Source organism: Ahaetulla prasina, chromosome 6 (genome assembly GCF_028640845.1).
Source record: "Ahaetulla prasina isolate Xishuangbanna chromosome 6, ASM2864084v1, whole genome shotgun sequence".
In the NCBI taxonomy this organism is placed as follows: Eukaryota; Metazoa; Chordata; class Lepidosauria; order Squamata; family Colubridae; genus Ahaetulla; species Ahaetulla prasina.
In genome coordinates, this window is record NC_080544.1 from 52401732 (window position 1) to 52421001 (window position 19270).

The 19270-nt window shown below is 35.0% G+C and overlaps 1 protein-coding gene across 2 annotated transcripts in view; it reads left to right on the forward strand.

Annotated features, from left to right (window-relative positions):
• NRAP (nebulin related anchoring protein) overlaps nt 1-19270 on the forward strand; it is a 70962-nt gene that overhangs the window by 34732 nt on the left and 16960 nt on the right. For both annotated transcript variants that reach the window (XM_058187924.1, XM_058187925.1), the window contains 10 exons: nt 208-315; nt 547-858; nt 2163-2267; nt 3834-3932; nt 6013-6117; nt 10057-10164; nt 11406-11516; nt 12807-13004; nt 15071-15175; nt 16697-16795. In XM_058187924.1, coding sequence (XP_058043907.1) covers nt 208-315; nt 547-858; nt 2163-2267; nt 3834-3932; nt 6013-6117; nt 10057-10164; nt 11406-11516; nt 12807-13004; nt 15071-15175; nt 16697-16795 — 1350 coding nt within the window. The remainder of the gene's footprint in view (nt 1-207; nt 316-546; nt 859-2162; nt 2268-3833; nt 3933-6012; nt 6118-10056; nt 10165-11405; nt 11517-12806; nt 13005-15070; nt 15176-16696; nt 16796-19270) is intronic.

Genomic DNA, 19270 nt, shown 5'->3' on the forward strand with positions numbered 1-19270 from the left:
TGCTAATATTGACATCTTTCATAAGGATCTTCTTAATTTGACCAATGGGGAAACAAACAAGCTGGATTAACAATAGGAACTTGAAATGCATTTAAATAACTGGTAAAACAATACAAATCTGATTCCTTTTGGAGGTATTGGGTGTTATTATGATGCCTGTGGCTCATGACAGCAAGCAAAATAATTGTGGTATTAACATATTTTTAGAAAATCTACAAGAGTACCTGGGAGAGGCAGAAAGAGAAAGGATTTGAACTTCATCTTGATGCTATACCATTCCTGACAGCCAAGGCAAAGAGGGACCTAGCAAGTGATGTGAGTATTGATTTAAAAATATGCTCCCTTAGGAATTATTAAAACTAGAATAAATGCATACATCTTTATTTAAGCATTTATTTAAGCATAATCAATAAATTATATCTTATAAACAAGAACTTACCTGGACATACCTTTATAAGAAAGGTTAACTGGATCTGATCCCACAGTTAATAATGAGTAGACTATTTCGTTCTCTTTGCTGCCATAATCTATTATTTTTCTCAACAGATAAAATACAAGGAGAATTATGAAAAGACTAGAGGAAAGTTGATTGGAGTGCAAGATGTGACCCAAGACTCACAAATGGCTCACCTGCTTCATGTATCCAAGTTGCAGAGTGACCTGGAATACAAAAAGGCATTTGAAGACGTAAAGAATCAATATCATGTGTCCATGGATATGGTAAATCTTGTCCATGCCAAGAAAGCTCAGGACTTGGCCACTGATAGAGGATATAAGACAATCATGCACCGCTATACAGCCTTGCCCACAGATATGAAGGTGGAATGGGCCAAGCAGGCTTATGGCTTGCAGAGTGATGTAAGTCCCGAAGTTCATTATTTTTATACAACCTTACACTCTCTTAGCCATTTGGGATTAATCATAAAGAATAACTTTGGATGGTTAATCTTTGGTAGGTTTACTGATTACAACTATCACAGTCTGATGATGCTAAGTCCACTGACACAGTGGCTCTATCAAAGGGTCAGGCGTTTGCTAAATTATAACTTAATACAATATGGAATCCCAATATGGTAGGAGTTATAGTATAATTTGATCTGGTGTGGCACAATTCCTCAGTTAGATAAAATGTAAAATCCTGGATGAAAAACAACTTCATTTATGGAACCCTGTAGGATTTTTTTAAAATACAACTCTGTATAAATTTCTGATGGATCTGGAAATGAGGATAGTATTGCAAACTATGCAGAGCGAGTGCTTTTTCATAGTATTATAATGTTTGCAAACCAATATTATTCTTCTCATCCACTTCTATATGATTGGAAAGTGTACTTAATATTTTTGAGTGAGCATTGCCCAGCATTATGAACAGATCAATAATACAAAGGGGATGGGAATATGTTACTTTTTCCATGGGTTTGGGGGGAGTGTGCACAAGCATATTTTTTTAAAAATGGGACTAATTTGAATTTAAAGTTTATACTACAATTTTTTACTCTACCCATATTGTCATGGCAAGAAATTATACCACCTATTTCATCAACCATACCTATAATAGAGGCACGTGTATTTGCCCGATGATGATGAGTTCACAGATCCCTCTTTCACGTAACTTAGGGTAGAATTAACACATGGCTTATTTGCACTGGTCTTTTCCAACTATACAAAAAGGGGATTAAAATAAGTCATTCCTGTATGCACTTTCACTAATTTCCTTTACTGCCCCAAATCTTTCTCATGGCTGTAACTCAATTCACACTTACCTTGGAGCAAGGCTTATCGTACTCATTTGCCTTATTTCAAGAAAATAAGATTTCTGTGGAGAAATCTTTTGAACCGGCCCTGATTTTCATGACTGATACTTTGAGAATGTTGTCAGAAACCATTTAGTCATCAGTAAAAGGGGAGTAAATAAATAAGTTCCTTCTCGATGCATTTTCTTTTAAACCTTATAGTAAAAAGGTTCACTGTCAGCACATTCACGGTCTCTTTTCTAAACCACCCTCCTCCCTTTCACATTTCTACCCACAGTTGCAAAGAAGTGGATAAAACAAAAGCAGGCTCTAATTTGGCTCAGTTGGTGTTCTGATGTGTGAGTTCTTTAGGTGGCATTTTTAATGTGTGAGCAGCCACAATGGAGCATTTTCATTTCCTTTTGTCAGAACCGATACAGAGCAGATCTGAACTGGATGAAAGGAGCTGGATGGATCGCCACTGGGTCATTAAATGTGAAGCAGGCTCAGAAGGCAGGAGAACTCATTAGCGAGGTGAGATTTCATGACAGCCGTAGCGATACCTGCCCCATAATGCATGTAAAATGTCGGTATAAAATTAAAATAATTCCACCGAAAGGGGGAGAAAAGAAAAAGGCTCTCAAAACCAGGCATTGTAGTCATAATTAGAAGGAAGCCAGATACCAAACAGAAAACAGCGGGAGTCCATATAGTCTTTCCAAAAGCAAAGGAGGTGACAAGTGATATCATGAATAATAATGACAATCAAACAATTGCTGTCCCACCACCTTGCATTTTATTAATACATCTAATGCTCAAGCTTTCCGATTCACATACTTTTTTCAGTAGAAAAAACAAAAACAAAATACAGCTTATAGGTGCTTCTGAATGCTATTAAGACCATCCACAAACAAAATATTCTGAATTCTCGAATATGCATTCCTAGCAAGTATGTTAAAAGGATTTAAGGATTCATAAGTACTTTTGTGCAGTCACACTAAAGATGGTATGATGAGAGGCATGGTCATTTATAGAAGACATACATTTAATCGCAGATTTTCTAGTACAGTTTTAGTGTTGCTGAAGCTGTTTAACCAGAGAGTACAAAACAAAACAAAATATTTATGCTTTTACAATATTGTTTTAAGCAAACAATATGCAGGCACTTGGTATAATTATTTTGCAGCTTTAATATTTTCACCATTGAAATGGCAGTACTTTGGAAGCTGTGATTTTTACCAACTATTGTATATTTCACTTCGCTTGCAATTATAATTTGAAGGAATGTATTTTCTAAAAATTGGATATCTATTAATTTTTGTCCCTAGCAATCATAAGAGTCTTTTACCTAATTGTTATGAACTCTATCTTTATACGTACGAGGATGTTTTTAGTTTTTGAAGCAAGTGTCTACCATTTTTTAAAAAAAATATTTTAAAATATTTTTATTACAACAGTTAAATTGGTGAACCAATTATTTTCACTTGTGGGAATAGCACAATAAAGAAGCACTGTAAGTGATGTTAATATAAATGTCACAATCCAGTATCCTTGAAGTAAACGATCTGTATACAAAAAACATATGATCAAATATCACATTTTTATGTGTAACATAAGCAATAAGATAGGCTATCAGAAATGCCTCTTTGACTTGGCTTCAATTTTTATTATTTGTGTTCATGACTTAAATCATCAGATTTCAAATAATACACAAAATATCATTGTAGTATTATATTCAAATAGCTGTTTTACTTCAAGGGCTTACCAATATGGAATGCTAGTTTGTATTTCAGACTTCGGGGGAATGCATGAAGGTTTTTTCATGGGATTCTGGGTATTTTATTACACATAATCCTCTTGAAATGTTTTCCGTAAATTTTAAGTGGAAATGCTGTATGATCACACTAGTAAAAATTAGTTTTAAATGGAAACTAATTCTAATCTGAAAGTTCTTAGGTGATAAGCATGAAGAAAGAGGAATAATAATTATGTTTACACATTCACTCTAATCTCAAGCAACCTATGATTTTTTTTTATTTCAAATAGCATGAAAGAGCAGCACAAAATTCACTGCTTTGATCTTTTTTTTTTGCTCAACAGAAGAAATACCGTCAGCACCCATATGCTTTGAAGTTTACCAGTATTAAAGACACTCCTGAGATGATCCAGGCTAGAATTAGTTATAACCAGGCTGTGGATGTAAGTTGTAATGTATATACATTATGATTATAAAAGTGGTAGCCTCTTTGAATGATCTGATTGAAGCACTAGTTTTCTCTGTCATTGACCTCATTTTCAGGAACTGAGAAACTTGTGTTAATGGAAACCTACCATTCTTCTAAAAAGCCTAGCAGAACACTCATATATAGACAGATAAATTTGTAACCCTATACTGACTCATACAGTTTGGTACATTAAACATATGTTTACAATTTACAACCATATCAGCATTATATTTGTAATATTTATTTTTTCTCCTTAGGAAACATTTTAAATATGAATTTCTCTTTCTCTCACTGAAACAATTATTAGTAATTCTCTTTTTTACAATAAATCAGTTCCAGTAATCAGTTCACTTCAATCTTATATAGCCATATACATAATCTACAGCAGATTATTTCTGAAGTATTAGGTAATTCTTTGATGGATACATTCAAAAGACAGTTACATGAGGTGAAAAATGATTTATGTTGTTGTATTTCAAATTTAAATACAGCTATCCATTTAGAAATAATCCTAATATAAGAATAATTTATAATATAATTTATAATATAAATATAATAATTTATATTAATTTAATGTAAAATAAAACAATAAAATAAGCAAATTAAATCATAACATAAGTGCACAGTGAGATTTAAAACCTGGAAAAATAATTATTACCCCACTGTGAAAAAATAATACAGTAGGTGCCAGTTAAGAATTATTGGGAAGAGGCATTTTCCTAAGTTATCCTCACTGGCTCAGGGGAACATGTATGGTATGTTGATAAATAAATAAGCCTGAGAAGCAGGGGTGAAATGCTCCCAGTTCTGATTGGATCTGCTGATCCGGTAGCAATGGCAGCAGGTGGTTCAGAGAACCGGTAGCAAAAATCCCTGCTCCCCCCTCCTTTGACTTGGCTTCAATTTTTATTATTTGTGTTCATGACTCAAATCATTAGATTTCAAATAATGCACAAAATATCATTGTAGTATTATATTCAAATAGCTGTTTTACTTCAAAGGCTTACCAATATGGAATGCTAGTTTGTATTTCAGACTTCGGGGGAATGCATGAAGGTTTTTTCATGGGATTCTAGGCATTTTATTACACATAATCTTCTTGAAATGTTTTCCTTAAATTTAAAGTTTTCCTTAAATCCTTAACAGGTGAGCCGTGTGATCGACAGAGCCTTTTTTTTTTACTTTTAAAAGCATTTTTTATCACTTCTTTGGTCAAAGAGGTTATAAAAAAATACTTTTAAAAGTAAAAAAAAAGATTGTGCAGCACAGCTAATCATCCCCCCCGTGCTGTTCTACTTACCCCATGCCTCCTTTTGGCATGAACTGCACATGCACACCTTGCATTTGGTGTGTTGTGCGCACTGCGCATACAGGCACAGCATGCATGCGCAGCCAGCGAACCGGTTCAGATTTCACCACTGCTGGGAAGCACTCCATATTCATATTCAAGAGTTAAAATAATTATCTTACTCAGGCCTTATAAATGAATAAATCTGCCATCAAGGATTTCAAAACTCAGAAAACAGCAGGAGATAATTCTGTCTTCCAGAGCACGTTGTCCTGCAAGTGCTATGTTTTAGAAAAGAATTTCTAGCATGAGACAGCAGCATATAGATTCTCCCCATTCACACTCAATTGAGATAATGGGATGCTATTCTTTGACAGAAGCTAATTAATGTAGTCATATTTAAATTAAAAAAAACCACTGCTGTTGTGAATCATCACTTTATAAACTTTACTATATGATAAGCAAAGAATGGTCTGGCTGTATACCAAGGAAGGAATTCACAATTTGTCAAAAAGGTTTCAATGACATGACTGGAAATAGCTGACTTAGAAGACTGCTCCAGATTCTAGATGCCGCAATCGCAACCGAGATTTTAAATCTCCAGTTAATAAAGACAGTCACAAGAAAATAATAACTTAATGAATTCTTATACTGGCTATAGTTCTTGAATTAATTTGATAAGGATTGATTTGGGGGAGGGTGGAAAGGGTTACTAAACACAAAAACATGTAATGGTGCCCTACAAAGTATTTTCTGAATTTTGCAGAGGCTTTATAAAGAACATGGGGAGAATGTCAAACATAATTATACCCAAATAGCAGAACTTCCTGAGATCTCTCAAGCTAAGCAAAATGCTTTGAACATCAGTGAGGTAAGATTTTTAGGTTACATCTTGACTTTCTTTATATTAACTATAGCTGTGTAAAATGTATTTTTCTCACTTTCTTTCTTGAGGATAAGCTGCCTGTAAGTAAGGGGTTTTAAGACCAGTCTTATGCATATGAATTTTTTCTGTTCCTCTCATTTTTAAGAATGGCAACTTTGCCACATTGTTGTCTGTCTGGCTTTCTGAAAAGAAGATTTCAAGATGCCACAGAAGACCAAGACTGAACTGAGATAAAGTTTGGTGTTCTTATAACAAGTACTTAATTGTGACAATTAATCTTCCATAATCTCCTTAAATCAAAGGGTAGAAGTTGCAAAATTTGCAACCAAGTTATTTGTGGTGTAATAACATTATGTATTTTATTTATTTTATTTTATTTATTTGGTCACACAGTATATATAAGCATAAGCGTGAAATAATTATACAAAATATAAGCATATATATGAGTATGAGTATGTAATAACTATATTATTTGGATATAATGAAAGGAAACAATAGGACAGGAACGGTAGGCACGTTTGTGCTCTTATGCACGCCCCTTACAGACCTCTTAGGAATGGGGTGAGGTCAATGGTAGATAGTTTTTGGTTGAAGCTTTGGGGATTTTGGGAAGAGACCACAGAGTCAGGTAGTGTATTCCAAGCATTAACAACTCTGTTACTGAAGTCATATTTTCTGCAATCAAGATTGGAGCGGTTAACATTAAACTTAAGTCTATTGTGTGCTCATGTATCGTTACAATTGAAGCTGAAGTAGTCTTCGACAGGAAGGACATTGTAATAGATGATTCTATGAGTTAAACTCAGGTCATGTCGAAGGCGGCGTAGTTCTAAATTTTCTAAACCCAGGATTTCAAGTCTGGTGGCATAAGGTATTTTGTTGTATTCGGAGGAGTGGGGAACTCTTCTTGTAAAATATATCTGGACACGTTCAATTGTATTGATGTCAGAAATGTGGTATGGGTTCCAAACAGTCGAGCTGTATTCAAGAATTGGTCTAGCAAATGTTTTATATGCTCTGGTTATTAGTGTAGTGTTTTTGGAGAAGAAGCTACGTAATACTAGGTTTACAACTTTTAAGGCCTTTTTTGTGATGTAGTTACAGTGGGCTTTGGCACTTAAATCATTTGATATGAAAACTCCAAGATCTTTAACAGGGTGGGGGTCATCAGTAAGGTAATGTCCATCAAGCTTGTACTTAGTGTTTAGGTTCTTTTTTCCAATATGTAAGACTGAGCATTTGCTGGTTGAGATTTAGAGTTGCCAAGTTTTAGACCATTCAGATAAAAAGTCTAGGTCTTTTTGGAGGATAGCTGTATTGTTGGTGGTGTTAAATAGTTTGACATCATCAGCAAAGAGAACAAAATTACTTGTAATATGGTCACAGAGATCATTAATGTATAATATGAAGAGTGTTGATCCAAGAACGCTGCCTTGGGGAATGCCACTTTTAACAGGAACAGGATTTGATAGAGCATTGCCAATTTTGACCACTTGTTGTCTGTTTGATAGAAAAGCTGTTATCCAATTGTAGAGGGGTCCTGAGATGCCATAGGATTTTAGTTTTAGGAGAAGTTTATCATGTACTACTGAATTGAAAGCTTTGCAGAAGTCTATGTAGATTGCATCTATTGCTTTGCCCTAATCAAGATTTGTAGTCCATATGTTTTTGCAGTGAAGAAGTTGTAAATTACAGGATATTTTTTTTCTGAAACAAAATTGTTTTTTAGAGAGTAGGTTGGTTGTTTCTAGATGGAGGGTAATGGATTGGTTGATTATAGATTCCATTACTTTGCAGGTGACACAGCAAAGAGAGATAGGTCTGTAATTTTCAACTAGGCTGGGGTCTCCTTTTTTGAAGATAGGGATGACCGTGGCAAGTGACCAAAGTTTGGGAAAGGAACTGGTCATGAAAGCTTTTTCAAAAATTATGCTTAGGGGTTCTGCTATATTAGTGGAAATCTTTTTAAGAAGTATGCACATAGTCCATCAGGTCCAATAGATAGGGATGGTTTAAGTTTGCGAAGAGCTTTTTCAACATTATCTTCTGTGAAATCTATGTGTATTAGGTCGTTGCACTCATTGTTGGTACGATTGGGGAATGTCGGATATAAGTCATTACTGTTAACAAAGACTGTGCCAAAGAATGTGTTGAAAAGGTTTGCTTTAACTGTTTCATCATTATATTCTTTGTTGTTGGAATCTTTTAGTGGTGGGATGGATCTAGAGTCTTTAAGTTTGTTGTTCACAAAATTATAAAAAGCACGATTGGAATTTTTGCGCAAGAGGTCTTCTTCTTGCTTGGTGTGGTAATTAGTGCATTCAGTTTTTATTTGATGCATATATTTCTGTAGCGGTTTTTGAAATTTGCTACATAGCCTTTTTTGTAAGCAAGGAATCATTCAATTATAGTTTTTTTGTTTTTTGTTTGTTTACATTTATATCCCGCCCTTCTCCGAAGACTCAGGGCGGCTTACAGTGTATAAGGCAATAGTCTCATTCTATTTGTATATTTTTACAAAGTCAACTTATTGCCCCCCCAACAATCTGGGTCCTCATTTTACCTACCTTATAAAGGATGGAAGGCTGAGTCAACCTTGGGCCGGGCTTGAACCTGCAGTAATTGCAGGCTCTGTGTTCTAATAACAGGCTTCTTAATGGCCTGAGCTATCCCGGCCCTTAAAAATAGTAAAAATAGTAAAAAGTAAAAATAGTTACTTTTATAGGTTCAGCACATTTATCCTATCATCTTGAAGGTAGCCACCATTGCTTTTATTCAAAATGCCTCAGATGCAGTTTGCATTACAACAAAAATGGCCCCAATGTAATTTTCTATAATGCTTAGATGCCATTTATTCTCCAGAATGCAATATGTTACATCTGGGGCATTTTAAGTGTTGATTTCTTCTTGCTAGTGCTTTTATTACTGACACCTTTTATGATAACTGCAAATTCAGATAAAAAAGAAGCTTTTGTAAACTGTTTAGAAAGGGCTGGAAAGCACTGTGAAGTGGTATGTAAGTCTAAGTGCTATTGCTATTGCCAATACTAAAGGTAAAAATTAGTGGAGATAGGCAAAATAATTTCGCTGCCCCTAGACAAGATAATAAAATGACTACTTCAGACACATTGGACTGAATCTAGATTAACCTTTTTCAGATTAATCATAGTTCTAATTTGAATCAATGGGTCTAACTATCAGCTATTCAAGAAGAGCCATGGTGGTGCAGTGGTTAGAATGCAGTACTGCAGACTAACTCTGGCCACTGCCAGGAGTTTGATCTTGACAGGGCTCAAGGTTAACTCAGCCTTCCATCCTTCCGAGGTCGATAAAATAAGGATCCAATTTGTTGGCGGCAATATGTTGACTCTGTAAACTGCTTAGAAAGGGCTATAAAGCACTATGAAGTAATATATACATCTAAGTTCTATTGCTCTTCTATTGTCCAGGCAAACAAAATAAAAACTATGAATACTAGTGTTAGTTTTATCGTAAGATTACAGTAACAGAATCTCCCTTCTCCCCTCAATTGCCTTTACTTTCCAGAGAACTATGAGAGTCCCTTCTGAAATATTTCCTCTACCCTCATTTCTTTTTGGCTGAGATAGCTCTTCTTTGACTGTTTTCTAGGCTATTGTCCTCTTCACCTCCTGTTTCCAAGGTCATTCTGACATCCAACTGAAGCAGGTTTCAAGATTCTGTCGGATGTCAACATATGAACATATAGCATCACATATGAACTATAACACTAACAATGTACAATACTGACCTAAGTAGAGAAGCCTATTTTGTTAAAAACAAGTTACTGTAATTTATATAAGTTTGGGCTGTACATTCTAGGTATAGGTGCTTGTTTTTTGAAGGGAAGAACATGCTTTGAGTGTCACTAAATGGATGTTGGTCTTACTTTTTATTTCCAAACAGACTCACTACAAAGAATCCTGGAATAAAATGCAACATGGTGGTTATAAATTAAAACTGGATGCCATTCCTTTCCAGACAGCAAAGACTTCTAATGAAATTATAAGTGATGTAAGTTGATTTAGTAACAATGGCAAAGAAATAATTGTAAGGGCATTTTGTTTAGACACTGGAAAAGGACAATGGAAGAAAGCAAATATCTTTGGCGTATAAAGAATTTCAAATTATTTCCACAAATTTTATGTGCGAATTAAATATTGCTAAGTAGAATTAGGTAAATGGATCCTAATGTAGCTTTAAACATTGCATTTGATAACTGTATTATATAATTTATATTGGCAAACTGGAAGGAAGAAGGGAAGATATTTTTTAAAAAGTGTTTATTTACTGTTAAAAGTCCTCTTGGAATTTGAATGTTAAAGTTAGTGTTCATGAACAAAGAGGAATATTCCCCCTTATTCCCAATAAAATTCTTAAGTGCAGTTGTGAAATAGAATCAAACAGTATATAAAATTGCCTCTTATTTTGTCTGTATCGTATATGATAAGATAGACTTGAAATTGATACTGAAATATTATGTCCTTTATTTTATTTATTTATGGAGCAATGGCTCAGAAACAAAGATAGCCCCAATTAATTAACACAGGTCCTTGAATTTGTTATCTAGAAGTATACCTACCTATTAAACTTTCAGTTGCAGTCTCCAAAAGTACAATAACATTACATTATTATTATAAAGCTTTTTACTTTAGAACTAGGAAATTCAGGTAACAGACTGAATATATTCTAGTGTGGTTTTTAGGTTAAAGTATTTATCTATTGTTTCTCTTATTGCTTAAAAATGGTTTAATAGTTTAATTATTATTTAGAGTAATTCTTAAATCTTTTCTCCAAGTATATTAAGAGTTTAACTCAGAGATGTTAAGCTCACCCTCAGTAATATTGCAACTCAGTTTAGGCCATTATATGGACTTCAACAAATAAAACAAATGAGCAGGTGATCTATTGTAATTGGATAACATGTATCTATATTTTCAAGGATTATGTGAATAAATATAACACTGTGTGTTTTTAGTGCCACTTTAGTACCACTTTAGTATTACTCATAACAATTAGAAACCAGCTGTTGTTTAAATAAAGTGCATGTTAATAAATGTAATTTAAATTTCTAAACTCACATTTCCTTTCTTGTAAACCAGATTTGGTTTCGCCTGAATATGGCCATTTGATACATATGGCTTTACATAAAGTCTTCACTATCTGAGAAGACAACAAAAAGCAATGGAGTAATACATACTTTTATTTCACTTTTCATGTTTTTGCTATGTTAATCTTTTCTTTTTCTTCCTCAGTATAAGTATAAGGAGGCGTTTGAGAAAATGAAGGGGCAGTTGATTGGTTCCCATGGCTTGGAAGATATAAACATTTCTCACTTCATGCATGCAGCTTTGCTACAAAGTGATGTAAGTGATACACTAAATTAACTTGTATCATCATATTTTTAATAAGCAAACATTTAATTGGTTAAGATTCAAAACAAAATAAGTGGATGAGACTTTCACCTCTATTGGCATAAGAATATAAGATCCTTGAAAGAATTATCTAATCTAGTCTAGTCTACTCTAATCTAATTATCTATCTAATCCCGCATCCTGCTTATTTCATCAACCAAGCAGGTGCCTATCAAAACAAAAGAAAAAACAGAATGCATGCATGCATTAATACCATAACTCCCTTTGCTATCTTTCTTCAGTACCTGGAGTCAGGGCCAAGATGTCTCCAGAATATCCATGTCACTATCATTGTTTAAACCAGTGATAGTCTTGTCTTCCCTAAATAAGTTCTTAAGCTATCTGAGTTATTGTGCATTATAACAGGGGTCCCCAACCCCCGGTCCATGGACCAGCACCAGTCTGCAGCATGCCAGAAATCAGACAGACCATGCAGACAAGGTAAGCCTCATCCGTGGGATGCAGGCAAACCACACCGTCTACGGTCCATGGAAAAACGTCTCTCCACAGAACCGCTGCCTGGTGCCCAAAAGGTTGGAGGCCACTGCTTCTTAAGATCTTGTTTCTGTGAGGATACAATGAAAGGAGACCTGCATGTAAGATGCCTTAAGCTTTTGGAACACAGATCCAACAAAATGAGTAAAAAATAAAAATGTTAACTTAATACTGCACCAATATTAAGTATGGCAATGGAAGGGAGGATACATTCAGGAACAATGTCAAAAGAAGATGTAAGAAGAAAAATGAAGAGGACAAAAGATATTATTGCTTCTAATTTTCTAGCAAGATGATGATGATGATAATCATGTCATATTTTTGGTGATTCTATGGACCAGGTCTCTCCATATTTTCTGATTTTATACTGCTTCTTTCAGTTGTTTTATGCTCTGGCTAGTGTTGGTTTTGTTCACAAATATAATACAGGCATTTTTCATTGAAGAACTGTTTCGAAATTACTAGAAAGACTTCTAAGACTTCTTATACTTGGAAACAGGATTCAGTAATGTGCACATAACGCATGCCAAGCTTGTTGAGGAGCAAATAATAACCGTATGTTCCAGTGACCAGATGTTTCCTGTGATTATATTATAATTTTTGCCTGTTTCAATAATAATAATAATAATAATAGTAATAATAATAATAATAATATGAATAGTTTCAAAAGAATTTGTCAAATGACTTTCTATGAATGTCTTTTAAGTCATGACTGAAAAATAGCATTTGTTTTTACTTCCTTCTTAGATAAATTACAGGAAAGATTTTGATAATCAGAAGAATAAGTTCTACCTACCATTAGACATGGTGAATTTAGTACATGCCAGAAAAGCCCAGTCTTTGATCAGTGATCAGGAATATAGACAACTGCTTCATGATTATACATCGCTGTCGGAGGATATGCGGCTGCAGTGTGCTAAAAAAGCTTACAAACTACAGAGTGAGGTAAACTATGGTTCTGCATACCATGTATAATTGAGGGTTGAACATTTTCTGTTAGACAGAGAGCCAGATCCATCTTTGAAATCATATTTGAAAATTGGGCAAGGTCAGATTCAAATCAAAGTGGGGCTATGCCCAAAGTGGGCTGAGCCATTTAAAGTATACTTTTATAATAATAAATTATAGTTTTATAATCATTTATTTTCCTCCCTTAATCAGTATAAATCAGGAGTCCGCAAACTCTGGGCCTCGGCTCACTAGTGGGCCATGAGCTATTTACCATTGGACCATGGAAATGGTGGCCAAGCGTACGTGCATCCACACTTGCATGAGCAGCGGGCAAACGCATGCATATGCTCTCAATTTGGGTGAGCAGCTGGTGCGTATGCACATCACTAATGCAAATGGAGCTGTGCCTGTACATATGCTTGCCTCCCACTCACACGGAACCATCCCCCCCCCAACCAGTCTGCAAAGCCAGAAAGATTAGGGACTCTGGTATAAATATACCTCCCCATTCTGCTCCTATGAAAATTTAAAGACTGAGTTTTAAGAATATATCTTCTAATATATTTATGTATTGTATGTACTGGATTTATATGCTGCTCAAATAGGTCTCTTGAATAGTTTACATTCAGTTCTTAAAATAACACAGCAATTTCTGGAACTCCTCAGTAGTCCGAGGAGTTCTGTTTACTTGGTGGACAGGGAGATGTTGCTCAGGTGCAATTTCATCACAAAGCCATTGTTGTCCTGACATTCTAGCTAACAATTAAATCTCAGTGGACTTGTTTAGGAATCTCCCCTAGTGCTCTCTGGAAATGAGTTGGATTCCACAAATGTCAGCAATAGTCCATTCTCCTTGTTGATGACATTGACACTGTGCAATAGAAATCAGAGCTATTTTACCACGACAAAGGACATATATTAATCAGACTGTGTTGTGGTTATAACATGCTGTCTCCCATGTTAGTTTGGGCTATAACAATAATAAGGATTCCTGACACTCCAACCAGAGATGACAGGTTGAAATTCCCTAACACCATGAGCTACGGAACTCTACCATCCTGACTATAGAATCTGGCACCCCAAAAGGATCCTGCCCACCACCAGAAAAAATGGTGCAGCAACAACAGGACCCATTTGGCCTAACCCTGTGGCCCAGTGCCTCCAGTCTCTTGTAGAAGATTATGGATGCCAGTAGCTATTCTATTTCCCTAGCTCTAAGATAATTGTTTCTGCCAAACTAAAATTTGGGAGGACACATTTTGAAGTGAACAACTAGCTTTTTTTGAGTAAGCTAGATCTGTCATCTCATCCACATCAAACTGTGGACTAGACGAGAATTTGTTACAGATAGACTTGACATTAAGAAGCAATAATCAAAAGGGCTTCCAAAAATCTGGCTATGAAGGTTTCCAGACTGAAGTAAAATGTCCATATATGGAGACCATTTTCCCCAGGCAGGCTGCCTTTTTCTATCTGTGAAATTTTTGTATCTTTTAATAACTATTAAAAATGTGTAAACTATGTGTGTGTGTGTTGACACACATGTACATACATATATGTAATACCCACTGTGACATTAAAAAAGTAGTCATTCCATGTTTCTAGGGCGAGTGTAAACATGATCATTTCATCAATGTAGGGTTTTTAATTGATATGAATGATTTTTAGAGGAAATATCGAAAATAATTTACAATTTTATACATAATCGACTTCAGAATTAGATATTGTTTTCTGCCAATAGTTAGATAGTAGATAGATAGACAGACAGACAGACAGACAAATACTGGACTAACGTTTTGTGCATTTAAATGAAAGTGTTTTTAAATGAACCATTTATCTGAAATGGATTCCTGCCTTAGCAGGGGATTGGACTAGAAGACCTACAAGGTCCCTTCCAAATCTGTTATTCTGTTATTCTGATCATGAAACAAGGAAATTCAATTCCAGTATGGTTGAAGGTTATATATGTTTCATGCAGCAGAAGTTATTTATAATGAAAGCATTTGAATAACCACTTCTTAGTTCTATGCTATCAATTAGTTTTGATTGGTTTCTCATAGAATTTATACCGATCTGACTTGAACTTTATGAGAGGAGTTGGCTGTATCATACCCGGGGCCTTGGAGATTGAAGCAAAGAAGAAAGCTTCTGAACTCATCAGTGAGGTAACAAAAGATGTTTTTGATTTCTTCAACTACAAACAAGGTTTTGCCAGATGTCTGTGTAAAACTGACAAAGAGGCTTCCTGATTAAGAGTGGGCTCTCATTCCCACCCTCCCTCTTTATTTGATCATTCAATTTATATCCTGGATGAACTGAACGGAGTTCAAGGTTTTCCAGACCTTGATAACTACTTTCAGAAACTTTCTGTTCTGTAATCAGGACCCAAGTGATTGGTACATTAGGGTGATCCTTTGTAGAAGGAAATGCTCCTTTCCAGATGAAAGGAAGCCTGTGTTTTTATATTAGACATAGAATCACATTTCTCAAAACCCAAGTGACTCGATATAAGTGGCCTGGAAAGAGAATTACTCTTCCTCATTACTATGCACTCTCTCCCTCTCCCTCTCCCTCTCCTGCTCTCTCTCTCTCTCATCTCACTCAAGTTTTTCTCCAGAGCAAAAGAATGGGTCAATAATAAGGCAAAATAAAGACCAAAACAGATATAATGGCACAAACCATATTTTAAAAATGTGCATGTCATTTCCTTTCATGTATAAACATGGTGTAAATGTTTTTCGTCAAAAGATCCTAGAGGTGAAGACAACTGAATCCTCCCCCCTCTTGCCCTCTTCTTGCTCATAGTTCCAATCTCTTTTTAATGTCCCATCTGAAGAATGTGGATTAAAAAGGCCTTTAAAAAGGCAGAAAAGGTAGGGAGAATGAGGTGTTCGGCTTTCATCCTTTTGGGGCATGTCTTATTCCATATGTATCCTAATATATGACTAAACAGACCCAACCAGCTGGCCTATTTATCCTTTGGAAGCCCTTTAGACTTATGTGAATGTAGAACCTCTCTGCTGTTGATAAAAGAGGCCCAACTTTTTCTAGCTCTAATATAAGTGTTTTATTTCTGTCAGGAATTCTAGTAAAAAATATTAGATCTGACTGGATTAAGTTCAAAGCTTCTAAGTGAAGAGATTATCTGATCAAATCTACTTTGAGTTGAATTATACATTTGAGGCTCTACAGCACCACAACAAACTGATGGGTGGACCAAACCAACTAAGCCAAAAACTAGGTTGTAAAATTTCCAGTCTAAAGAACACTGAAATGATTGCTTAACCAAGAAAAAGTCACAATAATATTTAATGTGGAATAATTATTTCTATTTCACTTAAGACTAGTTGTGGAAGTTTTAATAGTTTTGTTTTAAAAAAATACTGAAGTATATAAAATATCTGGTTGTTTATCATTTACACCCTAATGCTAAGATGTAATTCAAAAGAAGTAAAGCCAACAACTACTGTAATCCTTGTTTATTTTTTAGGGAGTCTCTTGATTTTACTATACAGGTCCGGTTAATGATATGAAGGCAAGATATTAAAATGATATACTGTACAGGTCAATAGATTGCTGCATGTAACATATTCTGTATAAAGTACTAACCAAATCTGTAGCATTGAAAATATAATGTCCTTATCTTGCATTTTTCCTTTTGTCTGCCTCTTGCTGTGTGAATTCAGAGTAAATATCGTCAGCAAGCAAATTCCTTCAAGTACACATCAGTGACAGACTCTCCTGGCCTCCTTCATGCAAAATTCAGCAATATGATTGCTAATGAGGTAGGTTCTTCTAACATGGATCAGAAAATACGCTCTTTAAAATGCAATATGTAGGGAGGGAGGAAAGCAGCATGCTCTGAGAACTGTAATATATTAAAAAAAGGTGGGGGGGGGAGAGGAAAGCACCATCAATTTATCCTTTGACATTGTGAGATTATTTTTAATATTCCTAGAAAAGCTTTTAATATCTCTTTGTCAATCAGACTGACAAAGAAAACAAATCAGAGCAGTTATTTCATAGGGATTCGTGCAAATGACTTCTCTTTTGTTCTTGAAAGCAGCCATAATGCAAAGGGGTATACTGGAAGGACAGTCTCAAAGATAGTTAACATCAATGTGTTCAAAAACTCACTTAAAGCACCAGAGGCCAAGAATCTTGCTTCTGATTTCTTAAACTATTCAGGAGACCCTTGCAGATTCATTTCACCATTAAAATGAAAATAAAATAAAATCCGCATTGGGAAAATGTTTGGTCCTCTAAACTATGTGTTTTTTTTCCAGAGTAACGTTGAATGTTTATGGAAATGTCATGAAATAAGGCTTTAGAAATCATGGATTAGTGTTGACTTATTTCTGTAGTTTATAGTTTTGTTCTTTTCAATAACTTTTTTTTAGCATTGTAATGTTTTTTTCAATTGATAAAATTAATTAGTTAACAAAATATTGATTGACCTAAAACATTAAATGCAGAATATATTATTACATATAACATAATAAATCAGATTAATGGGTAGAAGATTTTGAAATGTAAATGTTTGCAAAAAAAAAAAGCAAGAGATACAATGTTACAATATGCTTTTATTTTGCATGAGAGAAATTGCATATCACCGTTTTTGTAAAGAATGCTGTTTGCATGGGATTATGATTTTCTTTATTTCTATTTATTTCTGTCCTTTAAAAACTCAGCTGTGTATTCATTGACTGAATGCAAGAAACAAACGTTCCTCTTTACACAGACACGCTGACTGAAATGTTTCCAATACCGGCAGGTTCAAAAATAGCATCCCCATTTTGGGAGATCCAAGGATTGAGTTGGTTTTTCTTCTATTTCAAGAATAATAATAGAAAAATGCACCTGTTTTAGGGAAAATCCACAAACCTCCGGCTATTTTTTTTCCCCCTGGCATTTTCTCTTCAAGTAGAGAGTCCACTTTTTCAGATCAACTTAGTGGTGATCCATTGGTTGGAACAGGAATTGACTGATCAACTTTTCACCCAAGCCTGACATCATGGGCTAAGAGTGACTAGTTCAAAATCACACAGTCAGCTTTCATGCTTAAGGCTGGACTAGAACTTACAGCCTCTGGCCTGGTGCCGTAACCACTAGACCAAAGGGGTCTCTCCTACAGCTATATGTACCATTGAAAAAGAAAAGTATGAATAAGATTGGCACCCTAAAATTTTGTTTCATCTGCCCTCATCCTTTCTCTTTGAGTTATTGTGGGCAATTTCTCTTTTAGTTTGCACCCAGTATATCCCCAGTCATTCTCGATATCAAGATCAGAGGAAGTATACATACTATTCAGTACAGCTAACAAAAATGTAGCTTGATGTTTATTTATTAAACATCAGCAAACATCAAAAACATTTGCTGGCAAAAAATGGGATAAAAGGCAGGCAAAAACAGAGAAAGAGCAAGACGTGAACAACAGGCAACAAATTACATTATTTGTATACTAAGATCTAGGCACAGGAACTTTCCAAAGTTGTTAATGGGGACGGTCCCACAATGGCCTGCTATTCCATTGGCATTAACCCTTTCATGTATATAATATTATTATAATTGTATATATAATAGTGGCAAAATAGAAATGGAAAGTAGGACACTGACAAATCCCTGTTCTATTCTGAGCATGCAATGAACATGAAAGAAACAATATGGTGGGTGGAAATGATGTATCTACTGTAAAGAAAAACAGAGTGTCTGTCTGTCTGTCTGTCTGTCTGTCTATCTATCTATCTATCTATCTATCTATCTATCTATCTATCTATCTATCTATCTATCTATCTATCTATCTATCTATCTATCTATCTACTTACCTACCTACCTACCTTCCATCCTATCCTATCCTATCCTATCCTATCCTATCCTATCCTATCCTATCCTATCCTATCCTATCCTATCCTATCCTATCCTATCCTATCCTATCCTATCCTATTTCTAAACCGTCCTTCTCCCTCAGATGGGGAATAGTGGTTGCAAGTCACAGCAATTGCAACAGTGCAGTGGGGAGCATTGTTTTCCTCTCTTTTATAACATGGAGAAAATTGATTATAATTTCATTATGTGCTATTGATTCTCTTCAATTGTGGAATTCTTGATCAAAGCTTCCAGTTTTGGACTGGAGATAGTTCCATATTTTGTCTATTGTGCAAATATGGGAAATATTTTTTATGTATATATGTATTATTTCCGTTAAAATAAAATCCATATTTTATTCAAAACATGTGATATTTAGAAATATATGTTAAAAA